General features: G+C 39.5%; 1 protein-coding gene across 2 annotated transcripts; it reads right to left on the bottom strand.

Moving 5' to 3' along the window:
* Positions 1-4,845: 4,845 nt before the first annotated feature.
* LOC139461055 (dnaJ homolog subfamily A member 1-like) lies at positions 4,846-21,190 on the bottom strand. 2 transcript variants are annotated; one of them, XM_071242569.1, is made up of 6 exons: positions 20,919-21,190; positions 12,451-12,623; positions 11,361-11,649; positions 8,481-8,708; positions 7,451-7,681; positions 4,846-6,152 (listed from the first exon to the last, which is right to left on the bottom strand). In XM_071242569.1, the coding sequence occupies exons 2-6, from the start codon at positions 12,580-12,582 to the stop codon at positions 5,833-5,835; spliced, it is 1,200 nt and encodes a 399-aa protein (XP_071098670.1). In that variant the 5' UTR covers positions 12,583-12,623; positions 20,919-21,190; the 3' UTR covers positions 4,846-5,832. The 2 variants fall into 2 exon arrangements, with proteins under 2 accessions (XP_071098670.1, XP_071098671.1); XM_071242570.1 differs by lacking the exon at positions 20,919-21,190 and adding an exon at positions 17,904-18,149.
* Between the last annotated feature and the right edge of the window lie 1,890 nt (positions 21,191-23,080).

The raw sequence follows: 23,080 nt of genomic DNA, 5'->3' as shown, positions 1-23,080 counted from the left end.
TGAGGGTGAGATTCCATGTATCAAAAGTACAGCTAACCAGCTTCAATTGCAGTGTTAGTTATCTAACGCGCCACGATTTGCTGTGCAGAACTGGATCCCTTGGGCACTCCAGAAACCTCAGATGTTGGATTCGAAACCCGACTTGCCCCGATTATGTTTCAAGGTTTGTCAGCACTATACCAATGCTCGTGGGTTTAGCCAAAAGGACCTGCATCACTTCCGGCTTTCCTTCCAAATTTAGCTGACATGCCGTGATATAACTGGAATACTGTTCAAAGTGGCGTCAAACCCAACTCACTCGCTCAATTGCAGAGATATTAGGAATGTGACAATGGTCTGCAAAGTATTGTGATGCACTTTCATAGTAGCCAATACCCCCTAGCAGATAAATAAAAAAACGATATCACCTGTGGAAAATGGTTTGAGATGATAAAATTGATTTAACCTCCAATGCTTCTGAGGTATACATTGTACTCCTGATTCAGGGTATGAAAGAAAAGTGGATGAGTTCGGTCTGTGCTGCTTTAAACAGTAATCGGGAGGAATGCCCAATGTGACAGGCATATTGGTGACAAACCAAGGAACGTGTACGAAAGTCTCGCTCTCTGCAAGTAACCAGCCCTTTACAACTGGCCAGTTGCCCTCTTTATAGGTCTCCTAATGGTGTAGTGGAGTCTCTGTCTTTATAATTGTCCCAATCCAATAATGGGATCTTGCTCTTAGCTAGTTGCCTAATCTCACAGCAATCCATGATCTGAACAAAACTCAACAAAACTGATGAAGAAGTAAGTGAGAATGGAATGAAACATCAAAAACGTTTTATTACTTATTTATTTATGACAACCTTAAAGTAGATTCTAAACACATACATGTCATAGATTTCCAATAAATAAATACTGATGAAAATGTAACTCTCTTAAAAACCACTCTGACCACAACAAAATGATTATTTCCTGACAATCAAGATAGGAAGATAAAATTTTAAAAGCAACATTGTTTAAAAACATATTCAATATTACACCTTATTTTTTTTCTAAACTAATAAGTTTAACTAGTGATGATACGTTTCAGTTTTCTTTTCCTGAATATTTTTTTACAATTATTGCCAAGCATTTTGGTGACATAAGGTCTAAGGATAGTAATATCAGGATCCCAAATCTTAGGCTTGTACCTCACTTTTACCATATTCCAACAATGTCCCAGAAAGGCGCCGAAACAAGACCGCATGTTGGGAATCAAACACTTAACCAGGCTACCAACCACCCTTACCTAAATAAGGGAATTTTTACATTCAGCAGAAAGATATACGTAGTGTGATGTGGTCTTATGGATATACAACACACAAGAATGACATGAGTGTATTTACAATGATGTCTTCCATAATATGTTTCTACCTCCTTTCTACCTTGTCCTCCCTGGCTTTGAGTGAGTTAGTTCTGTGGATTGTGCCTTTGTCATAACTATCATGGCCAGCAGATGCTATAGAATTCACTCACCCACTCCTAACTACATGAGATATATTCACGGAGAATGGGAGCAGTTTTAACCAGCCAGGTCAACCCAAGATCCCAGCAGTAAAGCACAGATACTAAGCGAAACCATTTGTTTTCTTGGGTTTACCTATTCTTATCGAAACATTTCAGATTTATTTTATCTGCATAAGTTGATGTGTGTGCAGTGTCAGTTAAGCTGGTCTTGTCTGTCTGACAGTTCAATATGAATTCTTTATGTACCATATGTGACCGTTGCCAAATTTTGAGGACCAGAAAAAAGATTCTGTAGAAAGGGGTCGGCTTATGTAAAGGTTACTCTTTCATCAAACTCTCTTTCTGTTGGTACAAAGTAGTTTTATTATGTCGTGATGATGGAAGTTTGCATTTCTGAATTGTTTTTGAAAAAAAGTTCTTTTAACAGGTTGGTAGATCTGTAAACCAATTAAAAGAGAGTATTCCCTCAGCAAGTAATATTCGTGGGTTATAAAAAATGAATGCTCAACACATATAAAAGTACTTACACAGATCTACAACAGTCTTAGCACTACAACTGCTGTAATTTCTATACCTGACCTACACCAGTTACAGTGTGATACTGTTGTAGATCGGTGTTCCGATACCTCAACATAGAAGAATGCCAGTTTTACCCTGACATCCATCACTACACTTGTACTGGTGCTAGAGTAGTTGTAATAGTGTTCCATAACTTCACAGTAATCTTAGTGTTATAGTGAGTAAGTGAGGTTTAACGTCGCTTTAAGCAATATTTCAGCAACATCACAGTGGGGGACACCACAAATGGGCTTCACACATTGTACCCATGTCGAAAATTGAACCTGGGACTTCGGCGTGACCGCGAAAGGCCGCCCCTGTTAGTGCTTTTACAGCACATAGCTACACTTGACACTTTAAGCCCTGCAGGAGATTCAGGGGTATGCTGCATAAGTCAGTGATGCATGGCAAGCTTGTGACACATATCACCACTGTCTTCGCTCTCAGGGAAGTCTGCATAAACCTGACATGCCGCTAGATTGTTGTTCTGTTTTGATTATCAACTACAGGTTCACAAGTTTTGCCACATCATTTTCATTTGTAATAAAAGTACACCTGCAACCTGCAATACGTCCAAAAGAATCTCAGAAGGGCACTGTTTGAAAGGAGAAATGGTTTTTTTGACTTGTCAAAATGTTGAACATTGATATATCAACTGATGTCAACAATATACAACATTATTCTGACTGTAGCATACACTAATGCTATCTCAAGGTTAGATAAAAATACCAAGGAATTGTCGAATTGTTGGACACTATTATCGCAGTTGATTAAATATTCATAACCATACTGATTTCATAACACAGAACAAGGTTATTCCAGCATGTTTCTGAGCATCTAAACATTAAATTGGCAATACAAATCCTGAAGAAAGTTTGAATTTAAAATCTTTAATCTTTGATATCGTGAAACCCACTCTGTCACTTACAGTGTGATTTGGTAAATATCCTGCATATCAGTTTCCTTGTTCTGTGTTCAGGACTTCCTTGTGACGTCTTGGAAACTATCTCTGTGAACTGATACTTTGTAGGAACTCCCATCTTAGCAAAACGGAAACGTATCTCCCCGGACAAGGAATATGTACATTATATGTGTGGTCAAATATCCTAAATGGAGACATTGCATCATGCACATGAGTAAACATCCTCGAAGATATCATCACACTTATAAAATTGGCAACCAACATACTACATACAAGACTGTTAAGAAAAACAATAAATATTGGATATTTTTTGTATGCCATGTATAGTAAGGGTAAATGAAATATTGTCATGGCTAGTTCGCGTGAGTACTTGCTGGCCCTTCTATGACTAAATAACAAAATCCTAGAAGAGGCTTACGGTATTCGACGTAATAAACACCCAGGGCGCTCTCAAAATAAAAAATAGGACATTATTTTGGTGAAGAAAAAACAGAGTTGAAAGATCGTAAGTTTCATGGTTTATGCTGACAGCCTGAAATGTTTATATACGACAGATATCATTTTCCAGAATTTAATTGCCAATAATTAAGGGTGCATATAACACACGAGTGCGTATTATACACAAATAAAAAGGTCTTGTGTACATTAATCAATCAGAAGGGGTGCAATGGGAATTGTTCGCTAGTGGGCGCTTATAAGAGCGGGGCACTTATTACGTCGAATACGGTAGTTTAGTAACCACATTAACAATAGAATTCAGGTATGATGATTTTGTCGTGAGGAAAACTTGACGGGTTAACCCCTGTTCATGTTGAACACCAAGTGTGACTAATCCAATCTTTAATCCAATCTATAATCTTCATGGAGAAAGCATTATTACTGATCCAGTCAAGACGACAAAAACCAACTACGCACATACAACTGTCATTAATCTATGTTACATAAGTTTATATCCAAGTCGAACAGGATAACTGCCATCAATCTGCTAATCTTACTCTAAGTGGACCAGCAGGATCACATTATCAAAATGCTAGCAAAAAATCGTATAAAAAAGCACAACTAACAGTAGTCATGTCTGAGCTTTGGGTTGGTACCGACACAAGACAATGTTTGATGTGGTTATGCCTCATAGCAATCAGTTATATGACATAAATGACAAGGAGTATTAGACCTGTTTTGGCCCATAAGATGTGCATAATTTAAGAAACAAGCAAAGCATTTGGAAATTGTTGTGAAATTTATTTGATCTGTTTAAATAAAACCAAAAAATTAAAATAAACAAGATGTTCATTTCAACACTTGCCATTTTCAGATGAAGAACAGAAAATGTATAGGCTTGGACCAAATGTGTCCAAAAGGCTGATTTTAGGGGTTTTCAAGTAGCCTTTTTATTTTTGAACATGAGCAAATCATTGATCCAAAGGTCTTTACACAGATGTAAATAACATCCGAACAAAGACATGGTACAAACTTACGTCTTGGGTCAAGGCCTTGCTCATCGAGGTACTATTGAAGTTGGATAAATCAATCCTTCGCCTTAATACTGCATTTAAAATGGGCCAAAACAGACCTTGATTCTACCTTATTTTTGGGGGAAGGAATGGATAAAAACAACAACATTTCTACGTTTTTAATGGCACATTTAGATAGTCAGATCCACAATAAAAATGTCATAATTGTGTATCCATACTGCACAGTGTTTTCTCGGTTACTGCTTGGATACAAGGTTCTTGGCCAAGCATCTCCCAATTCACCCTGAAAAGTTACCTGTGGCTGTTATACATTGAAACCCTTTTAACCTGGATAGTTTCGTTGCCAGTGAAATCGTCTAAATAAAAAACAGGTAAACACATATCGTTTTGGTGTAATGTTCCTTTGATACCATATAGTGTACCCCGAAAACTTGTCAGGAATGAGGGGTTTCCAGATTAACAAGGTTTCACTGTAGAACAGAGATTCTCAAATACTGCATTGGACCCCATTCGACCGAGGGAGGTTTGGGTGTAGGGTGTATCGCGAACAATGGCTCCAAATGCAAGGGAGTTAACTCTCTCAGCATGTCGTCAACTCATGAATTGTGCCTCAAATTGAGGGACGTACAGGGTCCTTGAAATTGCCCCTATGATAATCTAGGAACAACTTAAGAACCCTTGACTCTCATGAATAAGCATTAAAAAAACACATAAAATCATCATTAATCATATTAATTCTGGGCCAACTTCTTTAGTCAAGACAGTCTTGACAGTCACTAGTTTTGAGATATAGGTTCAAGGTCCAGAGGGAAAAGGAAATGTGTTGTGTCAGAATAAGAAATAATCCAAATTATATTTTCTATTCAGCCTGCAAGTTGGGTTACAATGACTGGGACGTCTGTACTTTTGTGTGTCTCTCGGCAGACACAGATAAACATCCAGCTAAAACAAGACTTTTTTTACATCAACCCATTCACCAATGAAAAACCATTTGAACTGATCTGGTGTTTTTTGCTTTCTCCCTCCACACCCTCCATTTTCCCTGTTATTGCAACTCTCACAACACAAACCATTCTTGTTCATATCCTAAACAACAGAAAACATATCAGTTTCAGGTTATTTATCTTGGTTTTTCTATTTCCTTGCTCCCACCTGTTCCCTCTGAGCTGAGATACACCCAATAATATCAATCAAATAGTCACCAAATAGTCACCAACTTGCAGGCTGGTCTTATCACGTACACTCCACTTCATGTCTTCACAGACTATATAATACACTATAATATAGGCCAAAAACAACAGACAATCTAATTCAATACATCTGATATCCATGATATCGTAACGTGTTCATAAGAGTTCACTTGTTCATCTGTTAATCATCTTGATCTCCATGGTTACTGAGAAGCACATTGTACACGCTGTTGCCCGGGGTGATCGTCATCTTCTTCGTAGGCCTGCCGATGCCTTGAATTCTTGGCTGCATTGGGGTCAAAGTTCACCAGATCACATTCTTCTGCATCGTCAGATATAAGGACCTCATCGGGTTTGGGCAGAATGTTGCCGATAACCTTTAGTTGTTTTTCTGATGCAAAGTTGCTCTTTGGGAAATTAACAACCATCTGTACAACAAGACGTCCCTTGGAGAAGGGATCCCGGTAGATGGGCATGCCTTCATTGAGAATACACTTCACATCCTCATGCTTCACTACTTCACCTGGAAAGAGGAAGAAAGGATGTAAAATTAGCCCTCTCCGTTAAGTCAGTTGGAGTTAACACCGCTTTTAACAGTGTTCCAGTTATATCACGGCATGTCAGCTTAATAAGGGCGGAAAGCCCGAAGTGATGCAGGTCTCAGACGTTTACCATTTTGGTGAAGAGCAAAGGTATGGTGCTGACAAATCTACAAACATAATTGGGGCAAACCAGTATTCAAACCCACAATTATAGATTTCTGGTGTGTCCATGGGACGCAACTCTTCACAATAGATCACTGGGCCACCCATGCCCACATCTCCTCCAAGAGATCAAAAATATATAAACGATATAAAAATAAAACCTGGGCCATCAGCAATCTAATCACATCATACGACAGGCATAGGCTGCTGGGAACAAATTCTGAGCAGGATCGTGCACACATTGTACTCCTGTGGGTCCACCTGCCTCTTGGGCATGACAAGAAACTGCCTTAACCAACAGGCTACTCCACCTTCCCAGTATACCCGTGAAGATCCGGGTTAGAACTGGTCTTCAGCAATCCATGCATGTTGTCAGGGGTGACTAGGTTGATGCATGTCATCATGTCACAACTGCGTAGATTGATCCCCATGATGTCAATCACAAGAATGTCTGGTCAAGACTTGATTATTTACAGACCGCCATCATATAACTGAAATATTGCTAAGTGTGGCATTGAAAAACAAACAAACAAACCCTCCCCACAAAGAGGTTGGTTTGGCTTATAATCTACATAATTATGAAATAAATGAGAGTGGATGGAATTTATTTGTTTGAGAAAACAAGATTTTATGTCTACTTGATAAATTTCATTTTTACATGTCAACTTTGAAACATATGTTATCTGACAAGGCAAAATGAACATTGATATTACCCGTTACATATTACTTTTGATTAAAATTTGAAAGAAAACGTTTGTGAGAGTAAATAGTGCGAAGTCACAGCCCGGCCACTTCTTTCCCAATTTAGGCCACTACTTGACAAGAAATAAGCACACAGAGCCTATTTAGACTTGAATCCAAAAGATTGGGCCCCCGAAACATTTTGTAAAGTCTCTGGTAGACAAACATTTAGTCTATAAAATCTTACATTACACAATACTCTTCTCTCCTCTAAAATTAAAACAAATAATTTTCCTGGTGCTGATTTCATGTGGAATAGAGCTAGCTAGAGCGGGCAAGTCCTGCTTTTGTATACGTATCTAGATTGGGTTTTCTTTCCGTATCATAAATATCTTCCAGACTCCAAGTCTCTGGGTGTGGAGTATGTATGACTCACCTGGATGACTTGTGACCTTGAGAACTCGATTGTCCAGTGTTTCAACAGGGCGGACAAACCCACACAAGGCATCTACCAGTTCTAAATTCATCTTCATTACGAGGTCACTGCCATGTCGCTCGAAGGTGTTGTGTGGTTTCTGGTCCAGGACGATGATGATGTCACCAGGTTCCAGGCCTGGTTCTTGGTCCCCCTCCGCTGTGAATCGAATCTGCTGCTGGTCCTTCATACCTACAGAACACAAAGGGCATGTTACCTACAGAACGCAAAGGGCATGTTACCTACAGAACACCTGGGGGACGTCACCTACAGAACACAAAGGGGACGTCACCTACAGAACACAAAGGGGACGTTACCTACAGAACACAAAGGGGACGTCACCTACAGAACACAAAGGGGACGTTACCTACAGAACACAAAGGGGACGTTACCTACAGAACACAAAGGGGACGTTACCTACAGAACACAAAGGGGACATTACCTACAGATCACAAAGGGGACGTTACCTACAGAACACAAAGGGGACGTTACCTACAGATCACAAAGGGGACGTCACCTACTGATCACAAAGAGGATGTTACCAACAGAACACAAAGGGGACGTTACCTACAGAACACAAAGGGGATGTCACCTACAGAACACAAAGGGGACGTTACCTACAGAACACAAAGGGGACGTTACCTACAGAACACAAAGGGGACGTTACCTACAGATCACAAAGGGGACGTCACCTACTGATCACAAAGAGGATGTTACCAACAGAACACAAAGGGGACGTTACCTACAGAACACCTTGGGAACGTTACCTACAGATCACAAAGGGGACGTTACCAACAGAACACAAATGGGACGTTACCTACAGAACACAAATGGGACGTTACCTACAGAACACAAAGGGGATGTTACCTACAGAACACAAAGGGGACGTTACCAACAGAACACAAAGGGGACATCAACTACACAACACTGTGGGGATCAATGACAGACCTTTCAACCCTCCCAGTAAATCTCCAACATGATCTGTACTTGCCTTTGTCTATATGGACTTCTAGTATCTTCCTCTCCTTCATCACCTTGTTGCCCATGCACGTCTTACATCGCAGCTTGGGGTTGATGATCTCCCCTTGACCTCGACACTCGGAGCACCGAGACTGCACCTGCTGCACCATGCCGGGTGCGAGTCGGTGCACCTGGATCATCATGCCCGAACCATCGCACCTGCTGCAGGTGATCACAGCCCCCACTGCTCCACCGCGACCTGACCAAACACAGGACAGCATTCAATAGAAATAGGCCTATTTAGCACAATGCAAACTAATTGTGTGAGTATTGTTTTATGCCACTATGGTAATATTCCACCAATATCACAGTAGGGGATACGACAAATGGGCTTCACATAGTGTACCCATATGGAGGAATCAAATCCAGCTCTTAGGTGTGACAAACGAACACATCAACATTTGGCTACTTGACTGCCTTCCAGTTGTTAGGTAGGTAGTGTTTTCATTTTGTGGGGTTTTTTTTGCATTTCGAGTATTATAGGCTTACAGATGGACAGCTATTTGGCAGAGTGAGATAGGTTGCCTGAAATAAACGGCTTCTTTCATTATGGCATAAGGATGGTGGGTTGGTTTGTTGTTTAACGCCACACTTAGCAATATTCCAGCTATATGACGGCGGTCTGTAAAGAAACGAGTCTGGATCAGACAATCCAATGATTAATATCATGAGCATCAATCCAAGCAATTGGGATACGATGACATGCATCAACCAAGTCAGCGAGTCTGTCCAGCCGATTCCTGTTAGTCGCCTCTTATGACAAGCATAGTCACCTTTTACGGTAAGCATGGCATAAGAATAGAAAGATCCATCACATATGTTAAAAAAATAGTGGTTCAGTGAGAGTGGTCTTCAACAAGCTATATCAGAGCAGCCTGTAAATGCAATTAGTAACAGGATAACTAGTGATTGATATCATGAAAAAAGCCTCATGTCATCATATGCCAGAGGTAAGGTGAAATTGGGTTTAGCGTCGCGTCCAAGATTATTGCACTTATATAGCAATGTGTGTGTGTGTGCGTGCGTGCGCATGACAATTTATAGTGCTAGCTCACTGAGATACCATGCCGCAGTTTAACATGAATACCCCACTCAGGCACAAGGCGGTCGCTCTACCACAAGACCACGGTCATCAAGGGCCAGGCAAACCAGTGGTTGACAGTATGAGCAACATCCCAGACCCAAAAGGGTACATTATCAAGAAATCAACAAGTCACAGAGACTAACCACTCGACCTATTGTGGTGAGCAACATGATTGTAATTCTAACAAAGCTCTACAATGACATATGCATACTTTCTGGAGGCAATATTTTCACACTGTTTCAAAAACACATGACCTAATTAATGGCCCATCAGACCTCTCATACTCGGTCAAGGAAGAGCAAAGTCGGCACACAAATAGTTCCTGAACATCAACAAAGAACATGTGCATCTCCCTACTTCTGTAGTAGTCATGGTAATTGCTTGTTTCAGTTTCAGTTTTGTTTCCTGTATCATTTCTATCCTCCACAAATACATACACATGTCACCCATTTCAATTTAGCAGTGGTCCACAAAGAAAAACTTAATACCAACCAATACAGAGTTGAAAGATAAATTACATGGTTTATGTGACAGCCTGAAATGTTTATATATGACAGATACATTTTCCAGAATTTAATTGCCTATAAGTAAGGGTGCATATAACACACGAGTGCGTATTATACGCAAATAAATAAGTCTTTTGTACATTGATCAATCAGAAGGGGTGCTAATTGGGATTGTTGATATCCCTATATATTCACAAATAACACTGTGGGCGCTTATTAGAGCGGGGCGCTTATTACGTGGAATATGGTATGCGACATGGTATATTTAACAAGTATATGCAGACTAATTGGGGCAAAAAACAATGTTGTTTATATCCCTTATTTTCTTAAATTCAGAGACATTTTAATATCACATTCAATGCATAACTAAACATGAAAGCATCTTCTTGTATGTTAGCCCTGTTGTCGCGGCTGTCAGTGAATGCAAGTCATCACTGCAAAGCAATCACATAATTTATTCCTGAATACTCAATTCCTTTATTTCATACTTGGGAAAACACTTTCCAAGTAAAGTACTAATTCTAGTATTCTTTTGGGTTGTGTCCCATCCGGGATTCAAACCCACACTGTCAGATTGAGGCACCTAATTGACAGCACACTCAGTCACCAAGCCTTGCACATTACTTGTGCCTACACTAACCATGCTAACATGACTTGGCAAATCTCTCATTTCCAATTTGGGAATTTTTACTGACATATACAACAATCACGGGGCCTGTTTTTTTGTCTATATTCCAGGTACATGAATAGGCATCAATCCACCCAATGGGGATACAATGGGGTCCACACAATTGGGGCTTGCACCAAGTCAGCGAGCCTGACCACCTGATCCTTAGTCACCTCTTATGACAAGCATGGGTTGGTGAAGATCAATTCTTAATGTGTTGGCCTCTGTCTGAATACAGAGCTACAGATATGCAGTGTGTTTCCGTAAAATACCCCCCAAAACTATTCAAAACCCAATTACTTTCAATTAACTTGCGTACAGAAACGCAAGCATTAAATGTAAAACTCAAATGTATAAAAACAGCACGCGTAACAAGCCAATGAAGCTTTTTCAGCATGTGTACAACGGAGCTAATATCCGAAACACAATTACGAGCAAATTTACTTTCCGAGTCAAGCCTATATTTAGAACTGAGCTCTGTGAATAGACCTAGATACACTCTGGCAATATGTATAATACTTCATGAGAGAAGTTTGGTTGAACACTACTTCAGTTGTATCGAACCACTCTTGTTTTAAACATACAATACCATACCTTCACAGTTTCCGCAAATAACATTTTTCTGCAAAGCCAGTTTCCGTGTTGCACCATTGTACATTTCCTCCAGAGTAACCTTGACCTTGTGCACAATGTCCTTGCCCTTCACAGGCCCCCTTTGCCTCCGCCCTCCTCCATGGAAGAACATGTCAAAAATGTCCATGGGGGAATGGAAACCCTCTCCTGACGACCCTCCCCCCTTGATAGCATCCTCCCCTCCTTGGTCGTAAATCTGCCTCTTCTTTGGGTCGGACAACACTTCGTACGCCATGCTGATCGCCTTGAACTGTACACAGACAGCATTCCATTGAGTGTATGATAGTATATATCAGATGATAACAGAGGAGTGAGTGAGTGAGTGAGTTATAATTATACATCGCGTCAGCAATATCACAGCCATATTGATATTGACAACAGAGCAAGAGCTTCACTATGACCAACTGGCAATACCACCAAATTTGGAGATGGGGTGCCCTGATTTATGGACAGTTTGATTGATGTATGTCGACAATAACATTTCAGGCCCAGGTGGCACAGAATATTTTGTTAGTCAGTATTTAAAGATATTATTTCTTCCTTTTTTCATCAACACATTATAAACAGAGCACACAGAATGGGAAGTGAACAAATTGGTTTCGGCATAAAACCTGAGGACAAACCATTTTTGGGGGAAGGTGGTTTTTTTTAATAAACATATCAGGCCTGCAACCTCTCCCTACCAGAATATCAACTTGCCAGAACCGATATTGATTGTGTTTATGTATCTGATCATACAACACGATGTATATATGCGATAAGTGATAACGTACATAAATTCATATTTTGATTTGATTCTACTGGTTTTTATTTTTATTTTGTTGTTTAACACCGCTCTCAGCAATATTCCAGCTATAGGACTGCGGTATGTAAATTTTAAAGTCTCGACCAAACAATGCAAAGATTGACATCATGAGCATAGATCTACGCAGTTGAGATACAACATGCAGCAACCCAGTCAGCGAGTCTGACAACTCGATCTCCTTAACCACCTCTTACAACAAACATTGATGTTTTTACGGCAAGACGTAATAATTATGATGTAACTGACCTTCTCTCCCTCATTGGGATTTTTATCAGGATGGTACTTGAGAGCCAACTTCCTGTACGCCTTCTTGATCTCATCTGGTGTGGATGACGGGTTGACGCCCAGTAAGTCGTAGAATGCAGTTTCCTTGACCATGATGACTTGTGTGGGTTGTCACCGGAATATGTCACAGACTCCTACAAAACAAAAACATCCCAGTGAATAACACAAATCTGAGAAATAGCTTGTCTTGTTTTTCTCTGAACATAAGTGACGGAGGGTCTGGTTTAATGTCATTTGAATAGTTTTAAGCCAACTCCCAAATATTCTTGCAATGTGGCGGAGGCGGGGGTGGAATGATACATTGAACTATTGCAGTTAATGTTGTCAACAGACTACAGAACAATCAATAGTTTCAATCATTGCAACTATTTGTAATAAAACATAAATTACACCAATTTCAAACCTGCCTGTGGCCGACTTTGAAATTGGCTTTATTCATTTCTATTACATTGCTTAATATAATTATTAAGCTTTAGATATTGCAATAGTTGGTTTACTACCATCGCAATACTGTTCAGTATGACAGCAAACACATGATACAAGTCGCTATTTGAAATCATCCGATATATTGAGCATGAAAAATTTATATTGTGATACGTATCGAGGAAAGAATGGACTTCAATTTACCAATACATCGGTAATACCATGCACCCTTAACTGTGATGCATCAATAGTTCAATCAATGGTTACACCCTAATAAGGTTTTTCTATGGAATCATAGGCCTTCTCATATTATTAATTTAGTCTTAACTTGTGTGATAATCAACACTGTCCATGTTCTCCTGTCAACAACTACACACTTCAGAATTCTTTCCAAAGTCATCCTCCCTGGAAGTTCGTGAAACTGCTCTTGGACTGAATTTGACAATTCACCAATCAAATTTCATATAGATCCATTCATGAGGTTCAAGTTACCATCCAGAAACCTGTCAATCTAACAGATAGATGCTGTGATGTTGCCTGACTTACAGGGATATATCTAGACTGCTTTTATCTTGACTCCGCCCAAGTCTGCAGCAAATGAAATGAAAAAATTCCCCAAATTCCAGAATTTCCCAATTCACAATATGCAAGTTCTAACTAATGTCAAGATGGCTTTACTGAAGTGAACTGTATGTCACCAACACCAAGACTAGTAAACATGGTGGAATAGGCAGTAACGCCGATTATTACAAGAGGTAAGCATAATATTTATGGATGATCACTTGGATGGTGTTAGAACCTACACTGAAACATCGCTCTTAATTGTAATAGAGAAGTTGTTCATCCATTTATCTTATCCTTACATAGTACTCCAACGTCTAAATGCCTCTCAAAGAAGTTATTTTCACATTATTTCATTGAATGCATGATACAATTTCTCTGAATTTAAGAAAATATAACTTTGAAAAACAATCCCATTTTATGAACAAAACCACAAAAATAATTACAACTTGCCTGCCAAGGGAACACGGTATGAAATCCAAGGTAAAATTTCTGACTTACAGAAGCTAGTCAAGCGGCTGAGCTAGGGTCTAGTAACATAATCAAAGCATAGTGTCTTACCCCTCTCAACTTCAGATACCGCCGTCCTCACAACTACCAGTAATGCGATACAACCCTGAATTGATTCAATCCAACTTCAACATATTCAACACTCTACAAAACCTTTTTGACAACTACCAACATTCTTTCTCATACAGGTAACTTATAAGGAGGTTAAGGCTATTGATACTTTCGTTACCATGGCAACATAATTACAACCTATTTGTTAGCTTAATGAACCTCAGAGCTGATTAATTCCTATTAGTTAACACAATAGATGTCAACCTGGCCCTTTGTCTCAGTTGTTAAGCTGTCTGGTGAGGAGCTTGATGCAAAGCTCAGGTCTGTTAGGCCTAATTACTTCTTTATTAAGCACAACAGTTGCATTTGGACTAAATCAAAATACAAACAGAGATTATTAGCAGTGTCATTAGTTGGGAATAAAAATTGAACAATGACTTCATGTGCCAAACCTGCATTTTTCAGAGCCAACATCTTTTTTGTGCAAGGAGCTAGACTGAGAGTGAGTGAGTGAGTATGGTTTTATGTTGCTTTTAGCAATATTCCAGCAATATCACAGTGGGGACAACACAAATCGGCTTCACACATTGTACCCATGTTGGGAATCAAACCGGGGTCTTCGCGGGGCAGGCGAACGCTTTAACCACTAGGCTACCCATCCTCCAGCTTGACTAGAGTCTGAGATAGGACATATGTTAGTATATGTTTCACTGTGTGAACGTGGTGAAGTCTAAATTCTTTTTCTCTCTCCAAATACTGCATCCCCTCGACACGCCGGCAAATGTAGATGGGGTGCACACTTTGCTCGGTGGTGCACTATAAGTAGATACTGTCGCCAGTTATTATCCAGCCGTAGTGGCGAGCAGTTGATTAAATTAAGTCACATATCACAGATTTTATGGCAACCAAAATGGTTACTATTTAGACCAAAGAAGGATGCTCTGGCGAGCTAAACACATATTCCTAATATATGATAATAACAATATGGATACAAGGGTAATAACCTCTTTGTTATAGTTACAACACACCAAGACGAGTTGTTTGGGCAGTAAGAGCACGGTTTGGCTTGGCATTTGATTGACAGACAAAAGGACCGAGGGGCGGAGCCCCGAGGTAATTCTTTTGTCTGTCAATCAAATGCCAAGCCGAACCGTGCTCTTACTGCCCAAACAACGAGTAGGTGGGGTGTTGCAAGTGACTTGTAGCACGGGTTGCGACGGTCATTCCAAAATTGTGCGAGTTTGTGTAATATTTAGTGACGTATAATATGATGTTAACTTTTAACGTTAATGTTTAACTCTTAATATAATTGTTAAATCAAGTGTAAACTTTGGAATTTTCAAAGGCACATTAGAAATGTCAACTATTAATTTTCCGAATTTAACAAAATGCGTTCTGTGTCCAGTTGTTTTTATGTTTGACAGTTACATTGTAATCTTTTGTTTAATTTATAAACATTTCTATTGTTTTTTGTTGTTTATTTACGTTATTACCCTTGAACACTGTGTACAACACTAAAGAAACATTGTAAGTTTGAAATTTCTGAAGCTAGTAGGCGGGGCTTGCTGATCTTGGCACCAGCCAATGGTAATGATCTTTAACAAACCGTGCTCTTACTACCATGATACAGCACGGGTAAGATCAAAGGTATCGCTCCCAACCCGTGCTACAAGTCATATAATGTCAGTCTGACATATACTCATGGAAATGAAAAAAACCTGTTTTGCTGGATTTAATAACCGACACAAAGCATTACGTAGATGTAAATACGAAATAACAAAACAACTGGAAAAGTACTAGTCTGGATTTGCTAGTTTTATCTCAGTGCTCACTACAAAACGTACTTTACAGGAGGTCATTTGTACAGTGTTGTAGGCACTTTCAACATTCAAAAATAAAACAAAGTCCAAATTGACATGGCAGAAACAGGCTATAGGCATTATGCAAACTAGTATGGAAAAAAGTTATCAAAACAACAATAAAAATAACAGCTATGTTTATGTACATAATAATAATGACATGTTGTTTGAGAAGGGAATATGTTACTTTTACGTTCCGATATTTTGTCGATGATTCACTATCCCACATGCCACTCACAAATCACTAACCACTGACAAATCCCATGCACGTGGGTTTCAAGCACCTGTTCGCACCTGTTTTCACCTGTCGTCAAGGTGTCATAGGTCATGAACATTCACCTTGATCTACTAACACCTGGTTATGCTCAGTTTAACAATATTCTGTTTTGTTCATATTTTTACACACTTTTACATGTAAAAAGACATAAAAACCTTTGATACGCTGTATTTGTGCCAAGGCCGAATAAGTACTAATTGAGTTGTTTGAATATTTATATATTTTGTATATAACTGCATTTATTTACAATCTGAAATCGAAAAAACAGGTTTTTTTCATTTCCGTGAGTACTTTAGGTGTAATTTCACCCTCTGGAGAAACCCTAGAAACCGTGCATGAAAAGTGTTCTAGTGATCTGCCCAATTTGTCCAATAGTGCCAGACAGTTGCGGCCATGTAATCTACGGAAACACGGTGACACAGGGGAAAAGTCCAATCTAAGAATATGGGGAGCATTAGTCAAGAGTATATGGAGGAAGAAGGTGTGAAGCACCATCACACTACAGACTTGAAAGTAGTTCCTGTTAGGTGACCTCCTTCGCATGTGTAGCGAGCAGGACATAAGTTTATCGTATGGATTTATCGAATCAATATCACCGTCCATGTAGGATAAAATACATTGTCACAACAGATGTCACACTTGCATGAGTTGACATTTCTAGTTACCATGGTAATAGGGTCAGAAATACATCTTTTAAGTATGCCAGGTGGCTGTCATAATCATGCCTTAAAGTGCCCTTCTGTGTTTTACCAACAAGATATACATATTACTGGTAGTTGTTACTTATGCTATTTGTCCTTTTACATGTTTACTTTCCATTGACCTATTTTTGTTTAAAATGTGATTTCTGTGCTTCCAGGCACCAGAAACTTATATTAACAGTGCAACTGGGACTATAAGTATAATATTTGTTTGTTTGTTGTTTAACCCCACACTCAGCAATATTCCAGCTATAAGATGGCTGTCTGTAAATAATTGAGTCTGGTCCAGACAATCCAGTGATTGACATCATCAGCATCGATCCATGCAAATGGAATACGATGACATGCATCAACCAAGTCAGCGAGTCTGACCAGCCAATCCCATTAGTCGCCTCTTACGACAAGCATAGTCGCCTCTTACAGCAAGCATGGGTTGCTGAAGACCTGTTCTACCCCGGATCTCCACAGGTCCTATAAGTATACAACATTCGGATGTTTATCAGGTAGTGTCTCACAATCAAAGCAACCCATTTACTCATACTTAGCCACCACACCACCTACGAAGCCACCATACCACCCACGAAGCCACCACACCACCCACGAAGCCACCACACCACTCACGAAGCCACCACACCACCCAAACCATAGATTCTGAAATACAGTGATGCCTTAATAGTCCAGACCCTGTTAGTCTGGAAACACTGCCTACAAGACGCTTCTGTTGATGTCTAAATCTATCTACAAGCATTTGCTAATCTGGATATTTCTTGATCCAAAAAAATAGTGAGTGGGTTAAAATTTAACATCGCATCGGCATTATTCCAGCCAAAAACAACGAGCAAGTTTAATATGTTAACAATTGAGTCATTTAAGCAAAGGAATATTTAAAATCAATTCATGCATACCATATTTAAAAACAATTTGTGAAACATATTTGAGCATAACAATATGATATTGTTTAAAACAAGGGCTATAGGCCACCAGCAACCAAAGCTAGGCCACCTCGCTGGGGATCATGGGGACTTACAGTACCTCGGCTTCCTGCATGATATCCCAGCAGGATGGTACGACTCAGACCAACGAGGTGTCAAACTCTTCTCACTCAATCAGTCCCTCACTTGTAGGTTCATCAAAAGATGGTACATTGGTAGAAAAAACAAACAGTTTCAATCCACTAGTCCTTATAATGATAACATATAGTAAAATCCTTAAAAGTAGCACATTTCTAGTAGTCCTTATGATACCTTAACTATTGGGCAGTATGGCAAGGACTACAGGACTTGTGCCAATTTCTAATGCTGTGGTACCTCACCTGTTGTTAGTACTTGTTACCCTGTCTGGCGCTTGGCATCAGTGGATTTATTCCTTTTTTTATTCATTCACTCACTCACTTATTATTTATTTACTTATTAATTTAATATATTTGTTCATGATGCCTAAGACACAGGCCTTCCAGATATTATTGTATAGAGGTTGTTGTTTTGAACACTGCTGAAAATCCCTGGACCAGTGCATATATTAAAAATCATCCCCAGTTAGATCACCGTGCGGATAAGGTGAGGCCCTTGAATGTCTGATGCTTGTTCCTAGCACGTTTGAAAATAAGGTGCCCAGAGGTCCTTGAGACCTTCTCCTATAAACATGATAAATCAAGGGGTCCCCTAAATCTGTAACATTTTCCAATAGGGTTAACATGGTTAAGGCAAGGGCCAGTTGACTTTCATGCTTAATTTCAAACACTGCAATCAATGAACTTATTTCAGGATACAAATCTGAAAACATATCACTGAACATCAACATCACTGAAAACAGTGAGCAATTCCACCTGAAACATGTTTCCTAACTTGCTACTAAAATGGTCTTACAAGTTTTTCCCTATTCCAAACCGGTTTTACATGTGACAAAACACGCTCCAAGTCACCACACCAGTGCTCCTGACAGCCTTTGAGTATGTACTCATTTGTTATCATTCACAATGGGGATTGCTCTTTTGGGTTTTTTGTTTTTGTTTTTTGTTTCAGTGAAAAACAACAACTTAAATTATTTGACATGGTTGGTTAATTATTAATATATAATACACCCACATACTGCACTTATCCAGGTACTTGTATCTGCTCAAATACGACAACGAACAGTGACCACAATACTGTCAAACAAAATACATGAGTGTTGTCTTTAAAGAAATCTATGCATGTAATAAGTTTTTATGAATATTTTTAGGTACAGGGTATGTAAAAGAACATGATTGCATATTTGTAAATATTCGATTCTAGTGACCACGAATAATGAATTCAATTCATGAATGGATACAGATCGATTAACCGAATACGCGAGTGAATTGTAACAACCCTAGTCATCATTCACTGTTGATAAATTATCAATTTAATGATGTCAATGTTTTAGCACAAATTTAGAGGGCAACTCCAATTGCTACATGTAATTACTCCACAGAGTATGATGTTCTGCTTCTTAATATCGTATTCGACATAATAAGCCATAATAAGCCATAATAAGCGCCCAGGGCGCTCTCAAATTACAAATAGGGGGCTCTTATTAGAATATTATTTCGGTGAAAAAAACAAAGTTGAAAGATGATTTTCGTGGTTTATGCTGACAGCCTGAAATGTTTATGTACTATAGATACATTACATCAGAATTTAATTGCCCATAATTAAGGGTGCACATAACACACGAGTGCATATTATATGTGAATAATAAGTCTTGTGTACATTGATCAATCGAAAGGGGTGCTAATTGGGATTGTTCACAAGCCAATATATTAGCAAATTATCGTCGTGAACGCTTATTACGTCGAACTATTTTCAGACATGTTTATGTGTTAACTGGACTCTAGACATCCTGGTGACATCAACACATCATTCTATTTATAGGAGTGGTGAGCATGTCTATGACAAAGACTCGAGGAGGACATAATTTAATTCTCTCTATATTTTAGACGTTATTGTCACTTTTTTTATCACTAATTTTAGACTAATCACCTCTTATAACCAGCACAGGTAGCTGGGGACATATTCTAACCCAGGATCCACACGCGGCCCGTTTTACATTGACAATAAATGGGGATTTTCTGGTTTCAAAAGATACTTTGTGATTAAAGTGTAGACATTGGACGAAGATAATCTGAATCACTAAGAATAATTCAAACAATACATTCTGGGGCATCTATAGGACTCAATTTAAATTTCATTTTACATGCACAGAATGCAGTATTTTGTACCTGGCAAATCTGTGAGTTATCGCCAACTTGTACACTGGGGATGTATACACACACCTACACTACACACTCATTTTTAAAGTGTTTGAAATTAAGTTTGAAAACCAATGGCCCTTTCTCATAATCTTACACGTTAAGGATTTAGGAAGTTTGAGCACTGCTATAATACATACATAAAATTATACAGGCTGTAGACCTGTTGAAAGATTTCTTCAAGTAGCAGTGAGACCCTGTTAATAATAAATTGGCAAGATTAACAAAGTTCCAAATTAACGAATCATGGTTATTGAGTCCCTCTGTGTACATGTAAGTCTAGAAGTAGAAAACAGTGATTCTCAGGATGGGAGGTTTCCACATGGAGGCTTCATAGTAGTTAATGTTGACTGAAAACCACTGACCTACCTTGCCTACATGGCCTTCTTTGTATACACCTATTTGGGCTATTTTAAGAAACAACACATGGGTAGAATGAAGAGTATTCTCAAGCAGGGAATGAAAGATCTGTTGGTGTTTGAGCTATAAATATGTGTCATAAATTAACTCACTGGCAAATTCTGATGTATTCCAGTCAGTCTGTTCACCAGAAGTATTCCTATACTCTAGGCGTATACAGAATGGACAATACATGTTATGGTTTCATCCTCGACCACTGCCATATTTCGCAATACGCCCGACATTGTTCAGGCTAGTTTTTTTTTCACATTTTAAGTGAGAATAAAATTACTAGTAAAACACTTCAAATCGATATCAAATAAATAAAATATTTGTAGTCACGGGAGTCACAAAGAATCTCAGACAGATCGCCCACTTACGTGTGTAAATCCGAGTCGGTCTCAACTCGTCACGATAATTGATTCTCTAGGCAAGCGAAGACGGGGACTTTCTGAACAGCGTCAGCGGGTCAGAGATTCAGTAGGAATCTTGCTGTGTATTTTGTGTATTAATGGATACAACTCCTCTAACCCAGAAGGACGTGCGTTGTGGCTAAAAACAGCTGTACTTTCGGTTTTATATTCGTTGGTTATTGTACAAAATTCTCGAACCTTCGCGCATGAGTTCGCTACAGGAAGCCACCAACAGGAAGTTTGTATTTGCAGCCATGGACCATTCTAAGCTGGTTCGCGGCTTCATTTGCGTTGTTAAAACATGTAGAGACGGAGCCCAGTTACTGCAATGACTCGCGTGCACTTGATTGAACCAAGAAAAGTCTTTTCGTGCTCACTCGGGTAACTCCGGAACAAGCCGGTCACGCACATGGCAAAAATCGTCGAAAGGGAAGGAACAACATTATTTTCATTGAGCGATTTGGGGTTGTTATCAACACTGCTCATAACATGGGCGGAAAATCAAACGTGACTGAGGTAAACACTCAACATCAACGAGAAACGCAATCTGACCTCCAACAGTTTACAAAAGTGAACATAATAGCTAGAGCAGGTACATGTATTTAACTTGTGTATTTTTAAGCATAATGCATACTGAACGTATATATCACTGGATTTCACGTTCAGTTGATACTGTTACCCCAGGGACCGCCTCCGTTGTCAAGTGGAAAAGCGTCCGTCCGGAGAGCGGAAGGTCCGGGGCTCGATCCCAGGACGCGTCATACCAAAAGACGTTAAAAGATGGTATTTCATGTTACTGTGGCTGTACCAGATATTCCACACAGAGTCAGTATACTGTGTCTAAGTGGGGCATTCATGTGAAAATGCGGCATGGTATCTCAGTGGGCTAGCACTATAAAATCGGCATTAGTCCGGACACACACACACATACACATACGTGCATGTATTATAGGTCGCTATACAAATACAATCTTGAACGCGACGTTAAAGCCCACCAATGGGGTCCATTTCTGAGGGTGAAGAAAGGAAACAACGATCCAAGAATCCAAGAATGGATGTAAAAAAGTCAAATACAACAGCAGAAGACTTTATTTATCTCCAAAACCTTTATTGTGACTTCAGTATTGCCGACAATAGGTATGACGTCACCTCACTTTTCATATTTAAAGCCGCACACTGCCAAATTCTAGCTTTGTGACGGCGGTCTGTAAATATTCGAGTCTGGACCATACAATCCAATGACTGGCATCATGAGCATTGACCTACGCATTTGGGCAACAGTGACTTGCATCAACCAAGTCAGTGGGACTGACCACCTGATCCCGTTGGTCGCGAAGCTCTTATAGACACTTTTTGGCAGAGATTTCTTATAAAAATTGAAAGGGTTTGTGGTTTTTATTTATGACAAGGTTGGGTTGCTGAAGACAAACTCGGACCTTCACGGGGCGAGCAATGCGTGAGAATTTGCGGCTCCATAGAGGACTCAGAGGAGGTTAATAATGGTATATTATAAAAAAATTATTCAATGTTTTACGCTTCCCGTATGCCAAAGTACTCCAGAATACACGAAGGACAGAAATTACTACCAAAAAAGACAAAACGTTACCCATTTTTTTTTCAATAGCGCAAATACAACCCAGGAACACTGTCTGCAGATAGTACCAGCTTGTAGGATTGGATATAGAACAGGAGCAATGCAGGCTCTACAACTCAATTATTGGTGCCACTGACTTAATTTAATTGAATTCAAATGATACACTACCAATTCTAACCGGAATCTTCACGGAGGAACATATGGGGGTGGTGGGGGGCGGGGTAGCCTGGTGGTAAACGCGTTTGCTCGTCACCTTTCTTTGCTCGTGAGCGCTCCGCAACATGCGCACAATGTGTGGAGACTATTTCCGGTGTCTCCCGCCGTGATATTGTTGGAATATTGCTAAAAGTGGCGTACTTACTCAAATCGTGCTTCGATCTTTAATGCAACCAGTCTCGAACATTTCTTGCTCCATTTCACCCGTGCTTTGTCTTGCTGGTTACGGAAAGGGGCAAGTGGTGTAAGCATGGTAAAATAATTTTACATTAAGTGTAATTTTTACATTAAGGGTTGTAACAAGAGTTAACCCGCAACC

Source organism: Haliotis cracherodii, unplaced genomic scaffold (assembly GCF_022045235.1).
Source record: "Haliotis cracherodii isolate W230 unplaced genomic scaffold, xgHalCrac1.p SCAF_14, whole genome shotgun sequence".
Lineage (NCBI taxonomy): Eukaryota > Metazoa > Mollusca > Gastropoda > Lepetellida > Haliotidae > Haliotis > Haliotis cracherodii.
The sequence above is the reverse complement of the archived record's forward strand: the minus strand, read 5'-3'. Positions and strand labels throughout refer to the sequence as shown.

What these genes read in the sequence shown, in the direction of transcription:
- LOC139461055 (XM_071242569.1), bottom strand. Translation starts at nt 12,582, where the DNA reads ATGGTCAAGGAAACTGCATTCTACGACTTACTGGGCGTCAACCCGTCA. An exon ending in ATCCCAATGAGGGAGAGAAG is followed by an intron (nt 11,650 to 12,450) that starts GTCAGTTACATC and finishes GTCTGTGTACAG; the next exon opens with TTCAAGGCGATCAGCATGGC. An exon ending in AGAAGTCCATATAGACAAAG is followed by an intron (nt 7,682 to 8,480) that starts GCAAGTACAGAT and finishes TGTGTTCTGTAG; the next exon opens with GTATGAAGGACCAGCAGCAG.